The sequence below is a fragment of the Haliotis asinina genome, chromosome 2, assembly GCF_037392515.1.
Source record: "Haliotis asinina isolate JCU_RB_2024 chromosome 2, JCU_Hal_asi_v2, whole genome shotgun sequence".
NCBI classification, from domain to species: domain Eukaryota; kingdom Metazoa; phylum Mollusca; class Gastropoda; order Lepetellida; family Haliotidae; genus Haliotis; species Haliotis asinina.
This window is the reverse complement of record NC_090281.1, coordinates 29,846,983-29,874,088: the sequence shown is the minus strand read 5'-3', so window position 1 is coordinate 29,874,088 and position 27,106 is coordinate 29,846,983. Positions and strand designations below refer to the sequence as shown.

Below are 27,106 nucleotides of genomic sequence, written 5' to 3'. Positions count from 1 at the left end.
TCAACGCTTGTTGCCGAATAATATCGTTCTGGATAAGATTGACTAGACAGCCTTTTAACAGAATATCCAGGAACAGTTCTTGAACTTCTCAAGAAATTAGATGGTACGGGAGATATAAACTGGGTTTCATCTGTACGGGAATGACTGTTCCCATGTGGATTTGGCCATGTATGGTTTGTAAAGATGTTGGTGACAGTGATTCCTTTCTGAAACTGTTCAAACAACGATGTAAAGATATATACCAACATGAATGGTTCTATGACGTCCGTTATTCAAGTAGTATTAGCTATTATGCAGAAAAAAATCCATTATCAAACCTGAGTTATACTTGTCTTCTGTAAAATCTATCCATCTACGAAGAGTTCTAACAAGGTTTCGATGTAATGGCCATGATTTTAAGACAAAAGCTGCACGGTTTTCTAAACGTCTGTTTGATCAAATTACCTGCTGTGATCATTGTACCCTCACAGAGGATGAATACCATATATTTCTAGAATGCCCTCAATACTCATATGTAAGACATAAATACCTACCCTCTATCTATGTAGACAACCATCAAAAGAAAAGTTTACTGCTGTTTTAGCAACGACTGATGTGCAACTACTGTACAAGATAGCACTACTACTATACCATATAAATCGCAATAGATCACATCGCCAATAGCTCTGTAGTAAGCTTAACACTGCCTATGTGTGGTATGCTAATAGTATTTACGTCGTATTGCATGGTAGCGCTGTCACTGTGTACATTCCATTATATTTATATTGTACTGTTGGCCTCTGGGACATATATACCAATAAATCTGTCTGTCTGTCATAAATAATATCGGTGACAGACCTCGCCAGTATTGATAGTAATAGCTGAAGATTGACAATCATTGACACTAGCGGAATGTGTCCTATTGGTTAGTATTTGATACTCATATTCATGGAGATGCCAAACACAAGTTATTTCTCCTTAAACACTTGAGGGCACTGGGCCCGGAAGTAGTCACAACTTGGTTTGTCTACCTTTCACCTTGCCAATGCCGCATGTACCTACTCATTATTGATGAATTGACTCGTTATTGATGAACTGTTTATCTTGAACGTTATTCTGTGACTCATGGATTGCTGCAATTGGACCTTGAAAATACTTATAGAGGAATTACACACGCAAGGGGCAAGTCGATCTGGAAGAAAAATGGAGCTGATTGAACAGTATGTCGACTCTATGACAGTCCATATCACTTGTTTACCATACGGTTCTTACGAAGTAACATCCGATATTGGCAATACTAAACTGCATTAATTGTAATATAATGTTTCTAGAGAATCTGACATTAAATACAAGAAAAAAATGTTTAAAAAGATTAAATGCAAACCGTAATTTTGTTTCGAATGATCGCGAAACTGACGCGAAATTTGAACGTATGATGGAAGTCTAAGGGTAAATATACAATTTACTTAATAAATCAATGTTACTAAAATGATGTACACGTTCTCTTTAAATATCTTGCGATTTTAAAGTTTTTAAAACACATCTGGTTTCTGGGATGATTAAACAGAAACAGAAATCTTTGTCAAATAATCACCCCATAACAAAGGCCAGTGTTTGCAAACAAGGACGTCACGAAACTATGTAACATTTTGTTTACAGTTTAGCATTACAGGTAAGGGGATGTAAAGTTGACACGGGACGAAAATAGAAATACGGACTATTATTTCCAAATCCAAGGGCAGTTACATTGTGCAGACAGAACCCAGTGTTTGTATTGTTTTCACTCTAGTGAACATTCGATGGGTTCGTCTGTTGAGAAATGGCACATTCACTGAAAGAATTATAGCCAAGCTGAAGTCCTTTCAAGAGGATCATTTCAAGGGTGCTGTGACAGGTTTAACTTCAGAGTTTATTCCCGCCATTCCTTCAACTTTGATAGTACTTGGTCATGCGTGTGGTCTTGGGAGAAAGGGCACCGACATGTGCTTGATATGTATTATGTGAGTGAATACTTTGTAGAGATTTTGACAAAGTATTACGCCGTGTCACTCATGGTTTTACTACATGTGGCAATGTGCCTGTGATTATGCTGTATATTAAATGGGCATTTGTATTATACGTTTACTGCAATATTACGTATTGAACATGTTGCACAGCTGTATTGTGTATATGATGATTATGTACTTTGTCAACATTTTCATTGTTGTCTAATGTTTCAGGACACTAATATAAATATACTGAGTCAAAAAGAAACTTTACAAAATGTAGTTTTTAAAAGTAATGAATATTTTTTTCTCTGGTGACACATCTATGTATCTGAAATGGGATCCCTATCTTTAGACTCCAGAAAAACGTTATCAAAACCCACTAACTCATCCATTCGTCGTGCAAATGACGTTAGTGCCAAATCAGGTTTTGCACGTGCTTTCTTCATTTGCACGTGTTTGCACTGGCCTCAAAAATTGAAAAAAACACACTTTTAAGCCACAGTTATAACGGTAATTTAACGGCTACATGAAACAGGGCTGAGATGTTTAGAGGTCGAATGTCCTCACAGACCGAAATCGGTTGCGGGCTGCCAATCTTCACTCTCGACGTCAATATTGTAGACCAATATTGACCCCGTTTCATCAACGTCAACGTCTGCTGTGACCCCACGTCACCTCCGATGGACCCATCCAGACTGGAATCGAGCCGTCTTTAGCGATGAATCCAGGTTTACCCTCAGATTCGCGGACGGCAGGCATAGAGTCTGGAGACGACGTCGTGAACGGTATGCCCAATGCTGTGTACAGGAAGTCGACTGATTCGGGGGCGGAAGTTGCATGGTGTGGGGTGCTTTCTGTGGGAACAGCCATTCCTGACTTCTGGTCATCCGTGGAAACCTCACAGCTGCTGCTTACCGCGACCAGGTGCTCACCGTTCCTTACCAAAAAACTTGTTCCTTTCATGGCGGCTCATGACCCAGGTCTACAGTTCCAGCATGATAATGCTCGGCCGCATACCCCGATGTTGACACGAAATTTCCTTCAAAACGCTGGAATCAACGCCATGGACCGGTCATCGAGGTCCCCTGACCTTAATCCAACAGAGCACTTGGGAGAAGGCTTGGTGGTCTTAGGAACCAACCTCAGAATGTGAAGGAACTTGGCGCTGCCTTGAAAGAGCAATGGCGCAGAATCCCCAACCACGTGTTCACAAGCATCAGGCAGTCGATGAGGAGACGGTGTTTAGTAGTGGTGAATGCGCGGGGCGATCATACACAATATTGAACTGAGAAATTTCGAATTTATATTCTTGTGACTTGACATTCTGTATACCCATGTTTTGGAACGGCGGTGTAGCCTAACTGACTGTGGCACTGTCAGTGTATCGAGTACATCACACAGATCTCATCAATGAAAAAATAACAATTTAACCATCTTGTATAGTGCCCTGAAGAAAGGATGTGAAGTTACTTTTTTGACTCAGTATATAAGATTCAGTAGCAACTGGATTCAACCGAATAAATGATTGGAACCCAACATCCCTTCGTCATCGTTCGCCTCTGCCACAGCTAGCTGGTACAATACATTTATTATGATCATACAGAATATTAAAATATATATGGCAGTTTCAGGTTATCACTGGAGGGCAGGCAAGGGTTTGAGGTTTAGTACCCACTGAAATACAAAATATCCCATTAAAATGTTCACATGGGGAGATATTCCCATTACATATGCATGCCTTCATTACACTATGTAATAATACAGAAATATTAAATATTATTTTCTGAAAATCCCCTTGGCCAGATAAAGGAAGATATTTACCCCATTGCCCATTTGCTCCGGAGTGATCCCTGTAGTGTAGTGGAAGGAGAAACACTGTGGTCATACACTGATGTGACGCTCTCGAGCATGGACTGAAACTAGTGAGGTGAAGTGAATTGAGGTTTAACGCCACATAAAAGAATTTCCATTTTTTTCATATACCATGGCGGCTAGTAGTATTGCAGGGAGAAAGTCTTAACTACCATTGTGGCTATAACCTGTGGTGAAACCTCCAAGCAACTGCTGGAACTAGCGAACCATGGATGTTACTATACGGAGTTTCAGTGAAGCATTGCACCCAAAAATCCCTGCATCTAGAACAACAGTTAAAGTTGCCGAGAACCTGGCGGGATCGGAACTCAAGACCAATATTAGGTCTCTCATTCCAGTCTTATTTGACATCGATTTCGTAGGGTGAAAAATGTTGGCATGTTGACGGTAATGTCTTTAGTGGCAAACAGATCTTGCCCATTGAAGTCTTTCACTCGCATGACGGAATCTCATGGATGACAGGCAATTGTTAAAACAACAGATCGACAGCTGATCCCCATATGATGGAAATGCGTATGATTACTCTCCCCCGGATGATGATCCAACGAGAACTTTTTATGTTTTTTCATTCTTGCATGGATGAATATATCGCGTCCTGTGCAATAGGTATTTTGGTTGTTTAGTAGGGCATTCATTACCATCAAATATCAAATATCACCCGTTGACCTCAAATTCTCAGTTTTCTCAGTTTCTAATGGAATGTCAGAAAGATTTCATCAGCAGTTAGTAGTATCAGTAAATAATTCACTACACTTGTGATCATTTTTTTTAATCGAGACGGGATGATCTTTTTGAGGACTCCAGCTTTTACGACTTTGACCATGTGAAAACTGATGGAACAGCATCACTCTTTCTTTGACAGTCTAGAGATAGTGAACTTTACAACAAACATATTAATGTGAACAGCTGAAATAAATGTTAACAGTGAAACTGATTACTGATCAGACTGCAGGGAAGTTTTACAAATTCAACATTTAAAAGATCTAAAAGGCACAAATTGCAATTGCTATTTAAGTTGAAGCATTAGTCTGGTTAATTCCATTCGAATAAACATGAAAGGATCAACAATCAAGTTAATTTAATCAAGTTAAACAAACGTTTAAATAAACTTTATTAATTTTCAACAAACACTGATTTCATAGCATGAAATGTTGCCAGTATTCCAGCAAAGAGGGATGGTCAGCAAACAAGCTATGCATTTGCTGCAACATATCTTGTAAAATAGAATAAGGTTTAACTAAAAATATGTTAAGAGACAAATGCCATGTATTTTCATAAACAGAATTCACACATGCACTAAAACAACTTTAATAAGATAAGTCTAAAGGGTGCCATAATTCATACACAATATTAACATTTTGTAATGCTAAATTAATAAATTGAAAAGGGTATTTTAAGATAGTGATTATCACAATAATTAGCTGGATTCAGAGATGAAGTTTATCACTAGCCCTGTACTGCACAATATAAAGGAGGGTTTATGGGGGAGAGAGAAATGTTTCTAATTTATCATAAAGTCATAAACGTCAGTCAACAGCATGAAAAGTCGCCGTGTGAGGTAGTAAAGCAGGCAATCCACCACAAATATTTCAATATGACAATACTTACGCCATATCGTCACGAGAACAATCAATTATTCTCAGTTTCATTTACATTAAAAATCCTGATGACGAAGAACAGTTAGCGGCTCACAGAGAAGGTTAATCTAGCAGGTAATCATACAAACGATATTGTTAGAGAACAATACAATGTATACATGGTTTATAGATCACCAGGAGCTAAAGGCATTTCACCACACTAGTAACCACGGGGACTTGGATTATTTGATACCTGCATGCACCCTAGCTGCACTGAAACAAACTGATATCTTACAATCTGTTTAAAACATTTGCATCGCTAACCACAAATTTCAGTGTTCTTACACGTAGTGCCTTTTTCCCATTTACTTGCTTTGTACTCACATTTAGTGGCATGGTGATTCAGACTCCATGTCTAATGTATGACATACTGTCAGTATGTTCGTCACGTGTGAACCATTCCGGTGTTAAATATATAAACATCATCACATAATACTTGATCTTGATAATACGAGACTCTCATACCTGGAGAAACCTACATTCCTCTTTTGTGCAGCAACTGAATTCCAACAAGAAAAAAAAACTCTGCGCAAGGAGAGGTATATTTGTGGTTTTAGCAAATCTACCACCAAATCCCTTTCTTACAGAACAACCATAATCCTTAATAATATTAAGGACGGATTTTCTCGATATACACAGAACGTTTTTGATACAAGAGGAATTAATACCAGGTAAATTTTCAAGACCTTAAAGGATCTGCTTACATTTTTACAATTCCAGAGACCGAACGAATTACGTTCTGTCAAAACATTTTACTTTCTACATTGTACACCACTATCCCACAAGCTCAAGGAAAAAAATCATTCCATATTCACGTAATGGACAAAGATATACTTTCACATCTGCTTTTTCAAGTTCAGGACGATTTGTCAAAAATAACAGCCACTGTCATTTGAAGTTTACCGGGAAAACAATGTGTGTCATGCTAAACGTTCCTATTGATGACAACTTTGTGAAATTTGGGAGGAAAACAATTCGCCAAGTAGGCATTCCCATGGCATTGTCATATGTTTCTTCATACATGAAGCAGAATTTCTGCATAGATTGGAAAAGCAAGACAAGGTAATTTGGCCAAAACTTTTTCATTTAAGCTTCCGGTTCCTACGATGATCTAATATCGTTCAATAACCAGCAAATAGCCTTCCCCTGAACATTAAATTCAGGCGTCAAGTGAGGTCGTCTCAACTTTTATACATTTAAACATATGCTGTATAACAAAAGGGATGTTTCCAACTTCCCAGTATCCAACTTCTCCTTGTCGAGGAATATTGCAACAGTCCTTGGTGTTCACGTTTCCCATCTCTTGAAGTACAAGTGATCGTGCACGTGGGCATCAAAGCCTGTCATGCCACTCCTGCTCAGTTACAACTTATAAGGTCCCAGTAAAGCTTTCAAGAAGTTTTCTGGTAGACATGGGGGCGCGGTGGGCGAGCTCTCTAAAGCGCCAGACTACTGATCCAGCGAGCTTGGAGGTGCTGGGATCGAGCCCACCTGTGACCGGGTGTAAAAGCCTTGGAGTCAACTTTTAGTGCAGACTCTTTCAGTGTTGTCACAACACCTAGTGTGCAGCACACAAGCCTGTGCACTTAAAAGAACCCTTGAATCCATTAGTAGATGACCAGATGGTAACCACACGAATACGTGCAAACACCTAGTTGCGGGTACATCAACGCACAGTAAACATGGACAAAGTACTGTGACTATATGTCCCAGTCCACCCAGCTGTGAATGGGTACCTCGTAAGGATGGGAAAGCCACATTAACTCGGTGTGCCTGGTAGGCTGCAAGAGGTGTGTGATCCCCAGGGAGTTGAGATTGAAAATACTATGTGCCTTTGTGATAGACATCCAATGATCGAGGGAAAACAAAGCGTCCTTGAGCAGTTGAACCAACTGGATATCTAGTGGGCTTGATATTGCTTTAGTGGGCTTAGGAGTGTTTGTAATGTTAGATAAGTGTCAATGTCCAGGGAACTCTCGAACAACATTCTGTGTTGTAGGTAGTGTGTGCAGAATACAATGTCATGTTCGGGCGTTTCTGTTTCGTTGCAGAGGGTTTATCTGTCAGTTTGGTGCGTTTATTTTAATGATACCTATGTATAGATGAGCAACTTGTTTATCACAGTGAAAGCAACGTTTTGGCGTAGACTCTAACACCGTTATCGAGCAAGTGATGAATAGAATGGGGGTGGTGAGCAAGTTTGAGGAGATGGTCGTAAAGTGTTATAGAAATCAGGAGTGCAGATTCATAGACAAGTTAGTTAACAATAATCACACACAGCCCTAGATAGATGGAACACATGAAGTATTAGTGACGTGATAGTGACGCACGTAGTGCACACAAAGGGATTATGACAGATGGGGATCTTAGTTGGTAGTATGCAGGAGATACGTTATAGCATTTGCCAAGGTTGATCGATGGTTGGAGTCTTTTGATGTAGATAACTCATTGCACTGTTTTTTTTAGATCCAACCTCAAAGACCTTAAAATTAGGAAAAGCCAAATAGCGCTCCTTCCGTAGCTATGTTCACCTTTTCAGCCAAAGAATCTGGTTTCAGACTGTCCCATAGCAGCCTCCAGCCACTAAAGACGTTGATCTTTCTTGTAAATACATGTAAAAACATCTGTTATACTTACATGTTGTGCAATGACATCATGTTCGCTGTATCAGCCATATGCAATGCACTGTCGGAGTGATGTGTGCATACTTTGATCACAAACGAAAAACAATCTAACAGAATATATGTAAATGACACACTGCCTGCTTTATTACTTAAACAATGTCAACAAATGTACTTTAGGTTTAACCAAATATACACACCAAACAGTTATGTGAAGTTCCTATATTTTCATATTTTTATATGGCCAAGTAGGACACAATCGTTTTATTCATAATCCTGTTTCATTTTGGGGGATATCAAGAAAACCTTCCGCAGCACTGACCAAATGTGAGTGCAGGATCTATATTACAAATTGCCTTTATTTGTAGGTTTGTTGATCAACGCTGCATGTCGCAATAATCAAAACATTCTGCACCAAATATACCATAGTTCTTATGATACCAACTGACGTGTGTTAGAATTGATCTACAGTAACATTCGACTGATGGGATCGGGCTCGCTGACTTGGTTGACACATGCCATCACATCCAAATTGCATGGATCGATGCTCATTTCGGATTGTCTGGTACAGTCACTGTCATGTACAGACCGAAGCCATATAGCTGGAATATTGCTGAGTGAGTCGTAACAATAAACCACTCACTCACTATGACCAATGAACCACACCTTTGGTATGGCATGAGAAGACTCCTTGTGAACCTTCACATATGCGCTTGCCAAATGTTCCCAAGTGCAATAAGTCTGACACAGTCAAAGATATCTTCCGCCTTTTTCGAAGCAATTTCACCTATTCCATGTTACAGCGTTAATAAAAATGTCAAGTGATTCTCTGAAGCCTTTTTGAATCAAAATAGATGAGTATGAATTAATTCATCAGTGTCAAAAAGAATATATTTTAAGTGAACATATTTTCACATACCTACTTATAGATCTTGAGATGTTAACACTGATATTCGCCAGATCAAATAATTTTTAACTGATGGGGTACAATAAAGCTGTCAAACGTTTTAAAAAGTGGGACCAAAACATAGAACTTGAACGTATATAAGGTGATAACAAGTTGCCATTCTTCACCTACGTCCTTGCACGCAGATCTGGTAAGTCTGGATTTCTTTCAATCAATTTCAATACTGCAGTTGGACTGCAGTATATATCTAAAAGTTACTCTGCGTATTTCACAGAGGAATATCACGCTGGCATTCGCGCTTCATATATACAGCACGATTTGCTGAAGACCAATTCTGACTCGGACCTTTGAGGTTTTCCATGACATCTGATACTCGCGTATCATTTGCAACTCTCCGGGGCTTTACTGCAGTTTAACAGCAATCTATAATAATAGGAGACCCGTGAAGGTCCGGGATAGAATAGGCCTTCAGCAACCCATGTTTGCCCTAAAAGGGGACTCTTGTCGACGACTAACGGGATCAGGTGGTCATGCTCGCTAACTTCGTTGGCACATGTCATCGGTTCTCATTTGCGCTGATCGATGCTCATGTTCAATCACTGGATTGCCTGGTCCAGACTCTATTACATACCTCCTCCATATAGCTGGAACGTTGCTGAGTGCAGCGTAAAACTAAACTCACTTACTAATAGACTTTTGTTTTGTACTGTATGTTATGCTAGACTATAAAGAGGAAGGTTTTAGTGAATAATCAGCACTATTTTCAATATCTTTTACAATATTTCCGTGTTTCATATGTATCTAAGTATTTCCAAAAACATTCTATTCATTAATCAACGTTTTTATTATTTTGGTTCATGTACTTTTATCAATATCAATATGTATTTTAACACAAACAATTCCCAGAGTTTTTAAAAGAGATTGGGTTTCAGTAGTTTTTGAGTGGGTGTGCTTTACATGAGGTTGAAGTAACCAAAAACTATTACTATATTTCCCTTTATGAGGTTGTATCGTAAACTTAAGTATCGTAAAAAGATTATTCCCTGATGATTGCTTAGTGGTATTACAGTGCATTGGATACAATCGGAATAATATTGCTTTAGTTGTATTTTTTAACTTACGGCAAACATTATTTACGAGTGGCTGAAATGATGGTTTAAATCATACTGGGGATTCATGCAGCAAGCTGATGTACTGTAAGTCCGAATACATCCCAGTAAAGTGGCCTAGCTTTGGTTGTTGATGATCCATAGCCCATGTGTTAATGTTGATATGTGTCACATCGAGTTGCATTTATAGAACTGGAGTGAGTGAGTCAGTGTTGTTTTACGCCGCACTCAGCAATATTCCAGCTATATGGCGGCAGTCTGTAAATAATCGACCACTCGATCCCCTTAGTAACCTCTTACGACAAGCATAGTCGCCTTTTTTGACAAGCATTGGTTGCTGAAGGCCTGTTCTACCCCGGGATCAGGGTCTTAGATTTGGAAATGAGTAGTTATTAGATTTGAATTATGTGATATGCTTTTGATGTTTTGCTGTCCTTCAAATATAGTAACTTTGTTCACGTCACTATATGGTTGAAATATTGCCTGCGTTACCTTAACTTTCACTTCACTAACTATCAATATGTGCTAATATAGAATTACAAGAAAACACGGGGCTCGGCTCAAATAGTTCGACGGATTATGGATGCACTGGGGAGATTTTGGATGCATATATATCTCGACCAGAACATAACTGATCCGTGTGATTAGCTGAACTTAACTGAAAGAATCGTATTTATCTGACAGTATTTATTTTCTTTGGCGCAGAAATATCCACCATGAAAACCTCTGCTGTAGCAGTCTGTTTGGTCCTACTGGTGGCGATGGCCTCAGCCACAATTCCTTACAGAGGATACGACAGAGGATACGACAGAGGCTACCTGGATGCATACGTTCCAGGATACGGACAGGGGGGAAATGACGCATGGAACAACCAAGACTTCAAACAGTATGCCACCATCAATCAACAACAGTTTAACAAGCAACCCGTCTGGCAAGATTACTATCGTGGTGGAGTAATCTTCCCCAAAGGCAAGGGCTTGGTGGGATAATATGATTGTCCATGCACAGTGTCCATAATACAGGACTGTAAATCTTTGCATATGTGACTGACATGTCCTGAATAAAAACGTGTTGCAAATCGTTGTGAAGTTTTAGATCCGACAGAACATAACTTTGAGTTTTGTGAAATAGTTCCGACATTTCCAAATCATGTGCGATCAAATGGTTTTGAGAAACATTAAATATTTTGTTACGGTTTTGAAATTTCCGTGGCAAATGGTTGGTGGGTCCCATTAAAACCAGCACAAGTCTAAAATAGTGTAATATATAGTAAACAAACAAAGAACAGGGTTAAAATGAGTAACAGTACTGACATCTGATACAATGCTATTGAGCCTCAAATCTAAAGTATTGAGACACAGATCTGATATATATACTAAATGGACGCATTCTTGATTTGGTCGATGCACTAACTGAAAATTGTAGACGGGTGGTGAAAATATATAGACGAGGTGTCTATGTTAGCAGACAGATGAGTGTCGAGTGCGCACATGGAAGAGGTCAAAGTTCGCTGATGTAAAAATGTAGCCGCTTCATAGTTTTTCGTTGCTGCTTGTAGTGTTTCAGTAGCGAGGTATTTTGTTTATGTTGTTATTTCCGTTTTTTGCAATATTTCAGCAATATTTCAGCAATATTCTTTGCATTAGGGAACATATCTACTAGAATGAGTGAGTAATCTTTTAGTATTAGTGCAGCTATATCAGGGACACCAGAAATGGGCTTCACACACACTTCACACACACGTGGTGATCCGACGTGACAAGCCAGCACTTTAGGCACTAGGCTACCTCACCACCAACTGTCAGTCAGGGTTGTATAGGATATGTACACCCGATAACGCCGTTTTCACGAATGGAAACTTTAGGGCTTCAGCATTTTAATCATTATAAGAAGGGAAAGTTGCAACACTTGGGATACGATGACGACAGCGAGTCTGACAGCCCGATCCCGTTGGTTGCCTCTTACAACAAGCATGGGTTGCTATAGATCAAGTCTAACTTCACTGGTCGTATGATCATTTGAGGGATTATGGATCAACCTTAATGTCAATAACATTTAGTTACTACTCTCCATAACATTGTAGCTGTACCATCAGTGAAACTTTTAGCTGGGGATATCAAGATTATCCTGGAAATTAAAGGATAGAAAATAATCTGAAGATATGCAACCTTTTGTGACATTAAGTGAAATCGGACCTCTCTAGTGGACAAATAACGATGTGGAGACCACATACTTGTAGTTATGTAACAGCAACGGGATACGTCTTGTGGTTCTGACAAGGGTTGCATCCGCTCTTGGGAGCTCCTACTCCACGTAACTAGGGGGTACAGGAGAACTTTCTTTTAAAATTTTAAATAGGTGTGTATTATTTGATAATACATACAGTGTAAATAAACTTAGTCTTAGTGTTAACCTTATCGTCATTAGTTGACCGTTATTTGTCTGGGCAGTGGAATGCTCGTCAGTGGAGAGACACTTTTCCTCTGGTTCTGAAGAACATGCCAGCATACCGCATACAAATTACTTCCTATATATGTGAATATGAGAACTTTCCTTTTAAAATTTAAAAAGGTGTGTATTATTTCATAATACATTAGATAGGATTTTATTTCCCACATCCTGGTACATGACCATACTCGTCCCTTGATTTATCTGCTGGTCCTTAATTTAAACAAATTTAAACAAAGTCATAAATGCTAAAGCGTGGTTTATATTCCCGCAAAGTGTACCCCAATATTTGTAAAAGTATGGATCCAAAGTACATTCACGAACGCTCGTGTCCAGGGTATGGAACATGATACAGAGAAGTAAAGGCAAGGGTGCTGAATCAAGCTTTTAAACATGGATATCAATTAATTACTGATAAATCAGATATTGCGAATAAAGTGGGTGAAAACTATTGATATTAATTAGGATAAAGGGGAAGATTACAATATGATATTTTCCATTAATGAGCTCCATACTGCTCTTGACTCAGCAGAGAAGACTGCTATAGGAGCTGATGCCATATAATATCGACCCCTGAAGCACGTAACAGAATCTTGTTTAGTTTTGATGATATTTGGACGTCGGGAAATTACCTTCGTAATGCCGTGACGATGTATAGTAGTGCAAATACCTAACCATGGGCGTTATCATAAGGATCCGTCAAATTATCGATTAACTTAGTCTATCAAACCCATGATCATTAATCGCCTAGGTTGGTACTTAGAGACCAATTACCTAATAAGAGATAGTTATCGTCTTTTCCTTTAAAACGGACGTACCATTGGTCACTTCGTGAGTACAGAATTATTTGTTAAAAACGCCATTACTAATCAGACAGCATGCAGTGCCTATGTGTTTCGACCTTGATACATGCAACAGAAGCTAAGGTTGTGACAGTATGTTTACGAAATGCAAGAACAGTGCCAGGTGATCATTCTCCTTTCTCAAAAGAAGGTCCGATTGATTTGGACTGGGTGCATGAGTGAGTTAAGACTTACTGACACATCGACACTTTCAGCCGCATCGTGACTTAAAAAAGTTTCGACTACATGACAAATACAGAGTTAAAATTACAAACACCTGTCAAGACAATAAATACCACTAGAAAATCAAAGACATGAATGTAAACCTATTGTGTAAATGTATCATTTTCTTACTATTAAAACAGTACAATATAAAATTGGCTGTAGATCGAAATAAATTGAGGTATATCACCATACAAGGGCCCATGGGGACTTGCAGTACGTTTGATACCTGGATGCCCCGAAGCTGGATTTACATCATCCCTTCAGTCGTTTTCCACTGTAACCTAATTTAGCCAAACAATAAAAGGACACGTACTCTGCAATTAAAATATGTTGACACTGGCCTCACAGGAGAAGCGAAGGAATAGTTCAAATTCACGACAGAGATCTCCGATTAAGCCACCGTGACTAAATCGGTCATTATAAATAAGAAGATTTGCAGAGGACTGACTGGCTTCAGTGAATTACAAATAGCTTATGCAGGTTCTCCAACCGTCAGCGGTATGTCTCCAAAACACAATACACATATTTTCAAAATAGAGATACATTTACTTCACGACAATGCAGTGGGCATCACTCATTTCCTCCTTCAGAAGACAAAGTAACTGGACAAGGTTCTATTCTGATACGGCAGGGTACCATGAACAGCCATGTCTCTCTTTATACTAATCTTCAAACTATTGCTTGCTTTTCGTCTGACCCTACGTTCCACCTTCTTCCGAAATTCGCCAGTCACATCTTCTATGTCTGTATGATCAGCTTCCAAGCCATGTTTCATCATGAGCAGTCTTAACAGACACAACTCGCATTCGGGAAGTGTCCATACTACTAATACAGGTAAAATCTCTGAGAAAATTCATTTCAGATTATAACACATGGACCCGTGAAGGTCAAGGTTAGACTGTTCGCCTTCAGTAATGTACACTTGTCGTAAGCAGCAACTAACGGGATCGGGTGGTCAGACTCACTGACTTATTGACTCATGTCATCGGTTTCCAGTTGCGCAGATAGTTGCGAATTTTTGTGAATTTTGGATTGTCTGGTCCAGACTCTATTATTGCTGAGTGCGGCGTAAACCTAAAATCGCACACTCGCTCGCACATAACATATGTCAGATATACTTACTGACAAGACAATTCCAACATCACATGCACCTCTGCAACCCCACATTTTCGTATACCATGCTTCAAAAACGAATACCTACAGGCCAGAGAATGTCGTGAAAAGCTGCAAACAATATTTTCGCACACATTCTACAGACCATGATTTGGAAAATGGTACAATTAATAATGTCAAGACGCGAAGCCCATTAAAACAAGCCAAACATCAGTCTTGGAGGAACTTTGTTTCCAAAATATGATGACAAACATCCATGACAAAGGCGTGGATCATGATGCCTGTGTGGATCATGATGCCTGTTTCGATCATGATGTTCCTGCATGGATCATGATGCCTGTGTGGATCAACAAATAAAAGGCAATATATGGTTCAGCTGATATTTCATTAACTAATAAAACTGGCAAAGCAAATAAAATTGGCGAAACTCTTTTCAAACATCTAAATCACACCCATGAATTTCTAAGATTCAGAATCAAAAGAAGAAGAAGAAACAAGTTTTACACAGACAATCGTGAATGCTACAAAGAATTATTTTAGTCACACGATCTGACCTTGAGCAAGCCTCTGATACCGCAACAGGGGCTAATGATATTCATTAACAGCTCCTGAAGAATGGGTCTCATTCATGTCTGAAAACGTTTCTATGTTTCACAAATGAATCTTCCAATTACAGGCAAATACCTTCAACGATTTATGTCTGTAGACCATGGGAAAAACCGTGAAAAGGAGATGATTTGGTACCTGAAAACGAACAACTTAATAACAAATATTGAGTGTGGTTTCCAGAAAAATCGAAACACTGTGAATGATGTCGTTTAAACTATGATTCTGTTTAAACTGCTATTGTAAATAAACAACAGGTATTACAATTGTCTCCATTCTTGATTCTTCAACATGACTTTACTTTGAGACGTCGCTTACAACATTTTATATCACAATTTCTAGCAGTCAGACAAATGGGTTCCGCCCTCTCTGATCATTACAGTAGAAGCGTTCAAACTGTCTGTAACATTATGTAAATAATCTTTGAAACGTTTTCACTGATTCAGTTGATAGATTAAATTTCGTGAAAGGTATAAATGTCTTTTAAGGTATAAAATATTCAAGATATTTTTAAACCAAAAATATGTGTATACACGAAACCCATACCTATTTCTAAAAGGCACATCCATCATGGTTGTAAAAGAGGACCATGGTCCTGTGTGTTTTTTGCGCTCCCATGTAGCATACTTGTCGCAGATTAAAAATCTGGAAACTAAATGCCTTGAAGCAGCTCACTTTGTTGAATATTGTGTCGAATTCTAACCGAGAAGGGGTTCGCAGATCGCTCATTAAAGGCTGCTGACGGCTATAAATCGATTTTCTTTTATATACATTCACCAAACATGGAGCTCAGACGACATTTTCCAGACAGGAGATCTCTTGTAATTGGTGTTATTCGTCGTAACGGCGAAAAACTGGGTTGCCCACATGGGTACAATAAGTGAAGCACATGTCTGTCACTCACGGAACGTGTTGTAAATATAAAAACCGTTGTGAGATTAACATGTGTAATTAATAACATTGCATACACCTATAATTTCTTGGTTTATACGAATTCGTTACCATCTCACCCACACAAATCATAAAAAGTGTTTTACATACAGAATAAGATATACATTGTTGTTAAACTCTTTGGTGTGTTTGAAATCTTCATCTGACCCAACACTTCAGTTACGTCTTATTTAAACATAGTTTAGTTTAGTTTAGTTTAGTTTAGTTTAGTTTAGTTTAGTTTAGTTTAGTTTAGTTTAGTTTAGTTTAGTTTAGTGTATTTTTTAAGAATAATGACTCTATCCATTACCATAAAACGAACAGATGCACAGCTACTGCCGTACTAAGGAATGTTGAATATCTGAATCTTTACAGGATTTCTGATCTTTTTAATCCTTTGCTACAACCCCTGACGATACGGGGAAAAATAAAAATATTTGTTTTCAGTAACCTATGATCGCCATAAAAGGAGACTACTACCTATTTGATGCATGTCATCGTATCACATTTGCGTGAGCCATGTTCATGCTTGTTGACCACTAAATAGCATGGTTTAGTCTCGATTATTTACAGACCGCAGATATATAGCTTGGAAATTACTGAAAGTGACGTAAAACGTAGCTCACTCACTTACTGCAACCTGCAAACAAGAGAGTGTTGACAAGACAGGACAATGATGTGGAGTGTGAACTATAGTGTGTCCTCACAATTCAGTGATAAATGTTTACTTCCTTACCTGGAATCAAACACCGATCCCCAGGTTCCCCAATTTCTCCAGGGCAAATGGTTCCATAATTATTGCCTGAACGTAAACCTGTCACGAGTTTGTTTGGAATTTCTCTGTTGACAATATGTACGCAAGTTTTTTTCTGTTGCACAAAGAATATTCCTACTAAGATCAGATGTCTTTCAAAGAAAAATATTCCTCATTTCTCCAGGGTATATAATTCTTAAAGCATTAATCATTACATAACACATCCGTAAAATATATTTAAAAGGGAGGCCAAAGGATGTATTTGGAGCGTATATAAGACGAGATTAACTTGCCACTCGTCACTTCGTCACATCTCTGGTGACCGGTAAGTACGGTTTGTTTTCAATAAGTCTAAGCAATGTAAAGTAGAATTAGTGTAAAGAAACATTGGTACGTAAGTCTGATAAATTAGTGGATTGTAAACACACGGTATTTCACTAAGAAAAAGCATTGCAATTAGTGTTTCATTTACTAAATAAAACGATTTGGCATGCAGCTTTCATTCTTTGTGGCAGTAACAGTAGAAGGTGCCAAAATAACATGAGATATTTATTGGTGCAAAAGAGTTCTTTGACGAAATTCCAAATGAAGGGTTATCGCATTTTTTGCTAATTCTCCTGATATTATATTCGCAATATTCATTGACAGTTCGCAATTGTACTGCAAATAATTATAGTAAAAGGATTCTGTCGTTCTGTACGTTAAGCCAAACAAAATCACAAACAAGATAAGCTGGAAGCTTCAAGTGCGCAATTATCTGTATACCGATCAATAATTACTATGTAAGTTATTGAAGCGTCAGCTCGGAAAAACTTGTAATCATAATTCTGCTACAAAGACAATATTTCTCGTGAATGGGAAAATGTTTACTCGCTTAATCCATGTGCATCTTGACCTAACCGTACGGCCAAGTGTTTTGAAATCTCTCTAGTTATGATGCTATTTTGTAAGTATATACAGTGAAGAATGCATTACGGATAATATTGCCGAGTGATCGACCTAAATCCCCGAGCGTTTGGATATGTTACATATATATATATACAAACACCTCCATTTACCCATTTATGCATATTGTCCCATTTGGAGGATGGGACCTTCAAAAACGCATTTTTCTGCCATTGTTGCCATTGTTGAAGATAGAAACTTGCAGTATAGACGTGAATAAAGCTGAGTAGATTGTTTAGTGGTTGAACCATTCACATTACTTGTAGAGTTTAAAGTGCCGCTTTACTTGGCCGTTCGATATTTTTTTACTGTCCCACGATTTGATTATGTAAGTTACTTAGAATGCGTTAAAACTTTCCGTGTTCAAATAGAAAAATAAAATGAAAATTGTTTGCATTTTTTCTATACTCAGTTTTTCACTAAATTAGGATCTTTATTTCATCAGAAAACATTTTATGGTGGCAAGAATGCCCATGAAATGTCTATATATCAATTTGTTAATACACATAGTTGCATAAAAGCCAGTTTGCTCATATTCCATGAAAGCGTTTAAATCAAAAGAATCCATTTTAAGACTAGAAAGGTTGATATCCGACCACATAAGACTAATAAATTAGCTAATTTAAATTCACTTATCTGCATATTGTCCCATATTGGTTACGCACCTTTGTAGTGTTAAAAAGTATTAAAAACTGTGTTTAGTGGCAAAATGACACCTCCTTCCTTTCATTGCTTGCAAAAAGAAACCAGCTCACAAAATTCGATGAAAGTCACCCTAAGCATAAATGGGTGCGTACCCCTGTGTTTTGAAATGATAGGTTGTCAACACGTACATGGAGCTTCTAGTGGTGACCACGATAAGATGTGTTTCCCTGACCTGTATTATCCTTTGACTCATAAAAGACAGCAACAACAGTTGACTTGGTTGACACATGCCATCACATCCAAATTGCATGGATCGATGCTCATTTCGGATTGTCTGGTACAGTCACTGTTATTTACAGACCGAAGCCATATAGCTGGAATATTGCTGAGTGAGTCGTAAAAATAAACCACTCACTCACCATGACCAATGAACTACGCCTTTGGTATGGCATGAGAAGACTCCTTGTGAACTTTCACATATGCGCTTGCCAAATGTTCCCAAGTGCAATAAGTCTGACACAGTCAAAGATATCTTCCGACTTTCTCTAAGCAACTTCACCTATTCCATGTTACAGCGTTAATAAACATGTCAAGTGATTCTCTGAAGCCTTTTTGAATCAAAATAGATGAGTATGAATTAATTCATCAGTGTCAAAAAGAATACATTTTAAGTGAACATATTTTCACATACCTACTTATAGATCTTGAGATGTTAACACTGATATTCGCCAGATCAAATAATTTTTAACTGATGGGGTACAATAAGGCTGTCAAACGTTTTAAAAAGTGGGACCAAAACATAGAACTTGAACGTATATAAGGTGATAACAAGTTGCCATTCTTCACCTACTTCCCTACGCAGATCTGGTAAGTCTGGATTTCTTTCAATCAATTTTAATACTGCAGTTGAATATGCAGTATATATTCAAAAGTTACTCTGCGTATTTCACGGAGGAATATCACGCTGGCATTCGCGCTTCATATATACAGCACGATTTGCTGAAGACCAATTCTGACTCGGACCTTTGCGGTTTTCCATGATATCTGATACTCGTGTATCATTTGCAACTCTCCGGGGCTTTACTGCTGCAGTTTAACAGCAATCTATACTAATAGGAGACCCGTGAAGGTACGGGATAGAATAGGCCTTCAGCAACCCATATTTGCCCTAAAAGGGGACTCTTGTCATAAAAGACGACTAACGGGATCGGGTGGTCATGCTCGCTGATTTGGTTGGTACATGTCATCGGTTCCCAATTGTGCTGATCGATGCTCATGTTCAATCACTGGATTGTCTGGTCCAGACTCGATTATTTACATACCTCCTCCATATAGCTGGAACGTTGCTGAATGCAGCGTAAAACTTAACTCATTGATGTTTTGCTGTCCTTCAAATATAGTAACTTTGTTCACCTCACTATTTGGCTGAAATATTGTCTGCTTTACCTTAACTTTCACTTCACTAACTATCAATATGTGCAAATATAGAATTACAAGAAAACACAGGGATCGACTCAAATAGTTCGACGGATTATGGATGCACTGGGGAGATTTTGGATGCATATATGTCTCGATCAGAACATAACTGATCCGTGTGATTAGCTGAACTTAACTGAAAGAATCGTATTTATCTGACAGTATATATTTTCTTTGGTGCAGATATAAACACCATGAAAACCTTTGCTGTAGCAGTCTATTTGGTCCTACTGGTGGCGATGGCCTCAGTCACAATTATATACGGACACGGCGGAGGATACGGCGGAGGATACGGCGGAGGATACGGCGGAGGGTACGGAGGAGGGTACGGGGGAGGGTACGGAGGAGGATACGGACAGGGAGGAAACGACGTATGGAACAACCAAGACTTCAAACAGTATGCCACCATCAATCAACAACAGTTTAACAAGCAACCCGTCTGGCAAGATTACTATCGTGGTGGAGTAATCTTCCCCAAAGGCAAGGGCTTGGTGGGATAATATGATTGTCCATGCACAGTGTCCATAATACAGGAGTGTAATCTTTGCTTATGTGGCTGATATGCCCTGAATAAAAACGTGTTGCAAATCATGGTGAAGTTTTAGATCCGACAGAACATAACTTTGAGTTTTGTGGAAGTGTTCCGACATTTCCAGATATCATCATGTGCGATCAAATGGTTTTGAGAAACATTAAATATTTTGTTACGGTTTTGAAATTTCCGTGGCAAATGGTCGGCGGGTCCTATTAAAACCAGCACAAGTCTAAAATAGTGTCATATATAGTAAACAAACAAAGAACAGGGTTAAAATGAGTAACAGTACTGATATCTGATACAACGCTATTGAGCCGTATATCTAAAGTATTGAGACACAGATCTGATATATATACTAAATGGTCGCATTCTTGATTTAGTCAGTGCACTAACTGAAGATTGTAGACGAGGTGTCTATGTTAGCAGACAGATGAGTGTCGAGTGCGCACATGGAAGAGGTCAAAGTTCGCTGATGTAAAAATGTAGCCGCTTCATAGTTTTTCGTTGCTGCTTTTAGTGTATTTTGTTTATGTTGTTATTTTCACGATTAATGTGGACTTTTCTTCGTTTTTCTGAACAGTGGGAAAGCTTTCTGTGATACGCTTGCTACAGTTCCAAACAACACATCCTCAGCTCATGAATGGTTTTACTGTTTTGGAGGTAGTTTAGAAGTTGCTGAGCTGAAGGTGACGGAACAAATTTTATGGATAATCAGCTTCTTTATTTTCACAATAGCGACGTTTCGGTATGGATTCTTATACCGTTTTCAGGCATATGGGAGGACAAGGTGTAACAGTTTATATACAGGTACATGAGATATTGCTGAGGAGATTAACAATAACAACAACATAATTTAGGAGATGAGATACCAAAAACATCAAAGGATATAACTTGAGTTGTTGACATAACCAGTAATTAGTGTGAAGCCAGGGGTGGGGGTGGGGGATTACAGCGTTGAGGAGACCAATTAATAGAGGATTAGTGGCGGAAGCCAGAGATTAATATTTCTTGATCAAAGTGTCGAACTGGTTAGGTAGAAATATAACCTGATCCCTGTTTATAGAAGGGTTGTGTCTGCGTATGTGAATAGCTTCGGCCAATTTTCTCTGCTTGTACACATGTTTGTTGCTGGAGAGTGTTTTGATAGTGTTCTAATTGATTTTGTGGTCAGGAAATTTGGTAATGTGTTCCGAAATGGCTGATGTTTTGTCTGCTTTGTTTGTTGATGTCTTGTGTTCTTTGATGCGAATGTTTAGTGGTCTGGAATTTTCCCCAATGTAGTTGCTGCCACAGCTGCAGCTGATGTTGTATACCACAACCTTAGGCTCTTGTTTTGTTGTGGGATGTTTCCTACCATTTGCCCTGATGATGGTTTTGATGGGTGTGGCTGGGGTGAAGTATGTGTCGATGTCTGGTTGTTGCTTGAGTAGACGGCTAATGCATATGTGGTGTGATGTTTTGCCAATGTAAGGAAGTGAGATGCGAACAGGAGCTGAATCAGACTTAGTAGCTTTGGGTTTAGGTGTGGGGTTGATGGTGGAGTTGATGATGCGGTCGACATGTTTAGTAGGGTAGATGTTGAGTTTGGTAAAGACGTGCCGGAGATGATTTAGTTCAGGTTTAGAGGGGAGAGAGGATAACTTTACAGCACGGCGGGTGAGGGTGGAGATAACGCCGGTTTTAGTTCTGAGGGGGTGATTAGAATCAAAGTGGAGGTATTGGTCAGTGTGGGTAGGTTTGGATAGTGTTTTCAGTATTACGGGTAACAAGAACGTCAAGAAAGGGTAGTTGTGAGTTGTTTTCAGTTTCAAATGTAAATTGGATGCGGGGGTGTTGTTGGTTAAGATGTTGGAGAAGTTCAGAGGGGTTCATTGTCGTGAGGGAGAATAACAAAGGTGTCATCAACCTTCCTGAACCTGCAGGTTGGTTTGATTAGTGAGGTGCTGAGGGCTTAATTGTTGTTCAAAGGACGTCATCTACATTTCAGAAAGGATAAGAGTGAGACGGGATCCCATGGGAAGGCCATGGATTTGCTCATAGAGTGCATCACCCCATGCCATATAATATCGACCCCTGAAGCACTTAACAGAATCCTGTTTAGTTTTGATGATATTTGGAAATTACCGGGAAAATATCGGGAAATTACCTTCGTAATGCCGTGACGCTGTATAGTAGTGCCAATACATAACCATGGGCGTTATCATAAGGATCCGTCAAATTATCGATTAACTTAGTCTATCAAACCCATGATCATTAATCGCCTAGTTTGGTACTTAGAGACCAATTACCTAATAAGAGATAGTTATCGTCTTTTCCTTTAAAACGGACGTACCATTGGTCACTTCGTGAGTACAGAATTATTTGTTAAAAACGCCATTACTAATCAGACAACTTGCAGTGTCTATGTGTTTCGACCTTGATACATGCAACAGAAGCTAAGGTTGTGACAGTATGTTTACGAAATGCAAGAACAGTGCCAGGTGATCATTCTCCTTTCTCAAAAGAAGGTCCGATTGATTTGGACTGGGTGCATGAGTGAGTTACGACTTACTGACACATCGACACTTTCAGCCGCATCGTGACTTAAAAAAGTTTCGACTACATGACAAATACAGAGTTAAAATTACAAACACCTGTCAAGACAATAAATACCACTAGAAAATCAAAGACATGAATGTAAACCTATTTTGAAAATGTATCATTTTCTTACTATTAAAACAGTACAATATAAAATTGGCTGTAGATCGAAATAAATTGAGGTATATCACCATACAAGGGCCCATGGGGACTTGCAGTACGTTTGATACCTGGATGCCCCGAAGCTGGATTTACATCATCCCTTCAGTCGTTTTCCATTGTAACCTAATTTAGCCAAACAATAAAAGGACACACATTCTGCAATTAAATATGTTGCATGAAATATAATTTGAAAGACACTGGACTCACAGGAGAAGCGAAAGAATAGTTCAAATTCACGACAGAGATCTCCGATTAAGCCACCATGTCTCAATTGGTCATTATAAATCAGCGGATTTGCAGAGGACTGACTGGCTTCAGTGAATTACAAATAGCTTATGGAGGTTCTCCAACCATCAGCAGTCTGTCTCCAAATACGCATATTTTCAAAATAGAGATACATTTACTTCACGACAATACAGTGGGCATCACTCATTTTCTCCTCCAGCAGACAAAGCCACTGGACAAGGTTCTATTCTGATACGGCAGGGTACCATGAACAGCCATGTCTCTCTTTATACTAATCATCTTCAAACTATTGCTTGCTTTTCGTCTGACCCTGCACAATCAGTTTGTACGTTCCACCTTCTTTCGAAATTCGCCAGTCACATCTTCTATACCTGTATGATCAACTTCCAAGCCATGTTTCATCATGAGCAGTCTTGATGAACACAACTCGCATTCGGGAAGTGTACCAACCTTCTACAGGTAAAATCTCTGAGAAAATTCATTTCAGGTTATAACACATGGACCCGTGAAGGTCAAGGTTAGAATATTCGCCTTCAGTAATGTACACTTGTCGTAAGCAGCAACTAACAGGATCGGGTGGTCAGACTCACTGACTTATTGACTCATGTCATCGGTTTCAAGTTGCGCAGATCGATGCGAATGCCGTTGAATATTGGATTGTCTGGTCCAGACTCCATTATTGCCGGGTGCGGCGTAAACCTAAAATCGCTCACTCGCTCACACATAACATATGTCAGATACACTTACTGACAAGACAATTCCAGCATCACATGCACCTCTGCAACTCCACATTTCCGTATACCATGCTTTAAAAACGAATTCCTACAGGCCAGAGAATGTCGTGAAAAGCTGCAAAGAATATTCTTGCACACATTCTACAAACCATGATATAGATAATGGTACAATTAATAATGCCAAGACGCGGAGCCCATTAAAACAAACCAAACGTCAGTCTTGAAGAAACTATGTTTCCAAAATATCATGATAACAAACATCCATGGCAAAGGCGTGGATCATGATGCCCGTGTGGATCATGATGCCTGTTTCGATCATGATGCCTGTGTGGATAAACAAATAAAAGACAATAAAAGGTTCCGCTGATATTTTATTAACTAATAAAACTGGCAAAGCAAATATAATTGGTGAAACATCCAAATCACACCCATGAATTTCTAAGATTTCTAAGAAGAAACAAGTTTTACCCAAACAATCGTGAATGCTACAAGGAATAATTTTAGTCACACGATCTGACCTTGAGCAAGCCTCTGATACCGCAACAGGGGCTAATGATATTCATTAACAGCTCCTGAAGAATGGGTCTCATTCATGTCTGAAAACGTTTCTATGTTCCACAAATTTGTTTGTATAGTGAACAAATATACACATCAGGGAATATTATACCTTCCTGGTGGAAAATACGTATGTTCTTTGGCCGAGAACATGGTGAATCTTCCAATTACAGGCAAATACCTTCAACGATTTATGTCTGTAGACCATGGGAAAACCGTAAAAAGGAGATGATTTGGTACCTGAAAACGAACAACTTAATAACAAATATTGAGTGTGGTTTCCAGAAAAATCGAAGCACTGTAAATGATGTCGTTTAAACTATGATTCTGTTTAAACTGCTATTGTAAATAAACAACAGGTATTACAAATTGTCTCCAGTCTTGATTCTTCAACATGACTTTACTTTGAGACGTCGCTTACAACATTTTATATCACAATTTCTAGCAGTCACACAAATGGGTTCCGCCCTCTCTGATCATTAGAGTAGGAGCGTTCCAACTGTCTGTAATATTATGTAAATGATCTTTGAAACGTTTTCACTGATTCAGTTGATAGATTAAATTTCGTGGAAGATATAAATGTCTTTTAAGGTATAAAATATTCAAGATATTTTTAAACCAAAAATATGTGTATAGACGAAACCCATACCTATTTCTAAAAGGCACATCCATCATGGTTGTAAAAGAGGACCATGGTCCTGTGTGTTTTTTGCGCTCCCATGTAGCATACTTGTCGCAGATTAAAAATCTGGAAACTAAATGCCTTGAAGGAGTTCACTTTGTTGACTATCGTGTCAAATTCTAACCGAGAAGGGGTTCGCAGATCGCTCAGTAAAGCCTGCTGACGGCTATAAATCGATTTTCTTTCATATACATTCACCAAATATGGAGCCCAGACGCCATTTTCCAGACAAGACATCTCTTGTAATTGGTGTTATTGCATCACCTGGGGTGACTGGGTGTCCTAGTCGCAACGGCGAAAAACTGGGTTGCCCACATGGGTACAATAAGTGAAGCACATGTCTGTCACTCACAGAACGCGTTGTAAATATAAAAACTGTTGTGAGATTAACATGCGTATTTAATAACATTGCATACACCTATAATTTCTTGGTTTATACGAATTCGTTACCATCTCACCTACACAAATCATAAAACATGTCATAATATTACAAACAGCAGAATACTTAAATAATCCATTAATCGATTCTTTAACTGACTACTGGTAATTGATGGTGTCTTAATGAGGCCATTCACCTTATTCCCAACAATGAAATTTGGGGCAGTTACCTTTCCTGAACTTCATTTTCTACTTCCAACGTTGTCACAGAACAGTGCTTCATCTTTAAACAAAACTGCAGATAAACCAAGTTTTGAATGTTTTGGGTTAGCTTTTTGGATTATTTTGCATACAGAATAAGATATACATTGCTGTTAAACTCTTTGGTGTGTTTGGAATCTTCATCTGACCCAACACTTCAGTTACGTCTTATTTAAACATAGTTTAGTTTAGTTTAGTTTAGTTTAGTTTAGTTTAGTTTAGTTTAGTTTAGTTTAGTTTAGTTTAGGTGTATTTTTTAAGAATAATGATTCTACCCGTTACCATAAAACGAACAGATGCACAGCTACTTCCGTACTAATGAACGTTGAATATCTGAATCTGATCTTCTTAATCCTTTGCTACAACCCCTGACGATACGGGAAAGAATAAAAATATTTGTCTTCAGTAACCTATGATCGCCGTAAAAGGAGACTACTACCTATTTGATGCATGTCATCGTATCACATTTGCGTGAGCCATGTTCATGCTTGTTGACCACTAAATAGCATGGTTTAGTCTCGATTATTTACAGACCGCAGATATATAGCTTGGAAATTACTGAAAGTGACGTAAAACGTAGCTCACTCATTTACTGCAACCTGCAAACAAGTGAGTGGTGACAAGACAGGACAATGATGTGGAGTGTGAACTATAGTGTGTCCTCACAATTCAGTGATAAATGTTTACTTCCTTACCTGGAATCAAACACCGATCCCCAGGTTCCCCAATTTATCCAGGGCAAATGGTTCCATAATTATTGCCTGAACGTAAACCTGTCACGAGTTTGTTTGGAATTTCTCTGTCGACAATATGTACACATTTTTTTCTGTTGCACAAAGAATATTCCTACTAAGATCAGATGTCTTTCAAAGAAAAGTA

At 38.6% G+C, this 27,106-nt stretch overlaps 1 protein-coding gene across 1 annotated transcript; it reads left to right on the top strand.

Annotated features, from left to right (window-relative positions):
• The first annotated feature begins 10,823 nt into the window (after window positions 1–10,823).
• Window positions 10,824–20,688, top strand: LOC137273562 (uncharacterized). Its single transcript, XM_067806303.1, has 2 exons — window positions 10,824–10,889; window positions 20,391–20,688. The coding sequence occupies exons 1-2, from the start codon at window positions 10,830–10,832 to the stop codon at window positions 20,595–20,597; spliced, it is 267 nt and encodes an 88-aa protein (XP_067662404.1). The 5' UTR covers window positions 10,824–10,829; the 3' UTR covers window positions 20,598–20,688.
• The last annotated feature ends 6,418 nt before the right edge of the window (window positions 20,689–27,106 follow it).

What these genes read in the sequence shown, in the direction of transcription:
- LOC137273562 (XM_067806303.1), top strand. Translation starts at nt 10,830, where the DNA reads ATGAAAACCTCTGCTGTAGCAGTCTGTTTGGTCCTACTGGTGGCGATG. An exon ending in TGGCGATGGCCTCAGCCACA is followed by an intron (nt 10,890 to 20,390) that starts ATTCCTTACAGA and finishes GGCGGAGGATAC; the next exon opens with GGCGGAGGATACGGCGGAGG.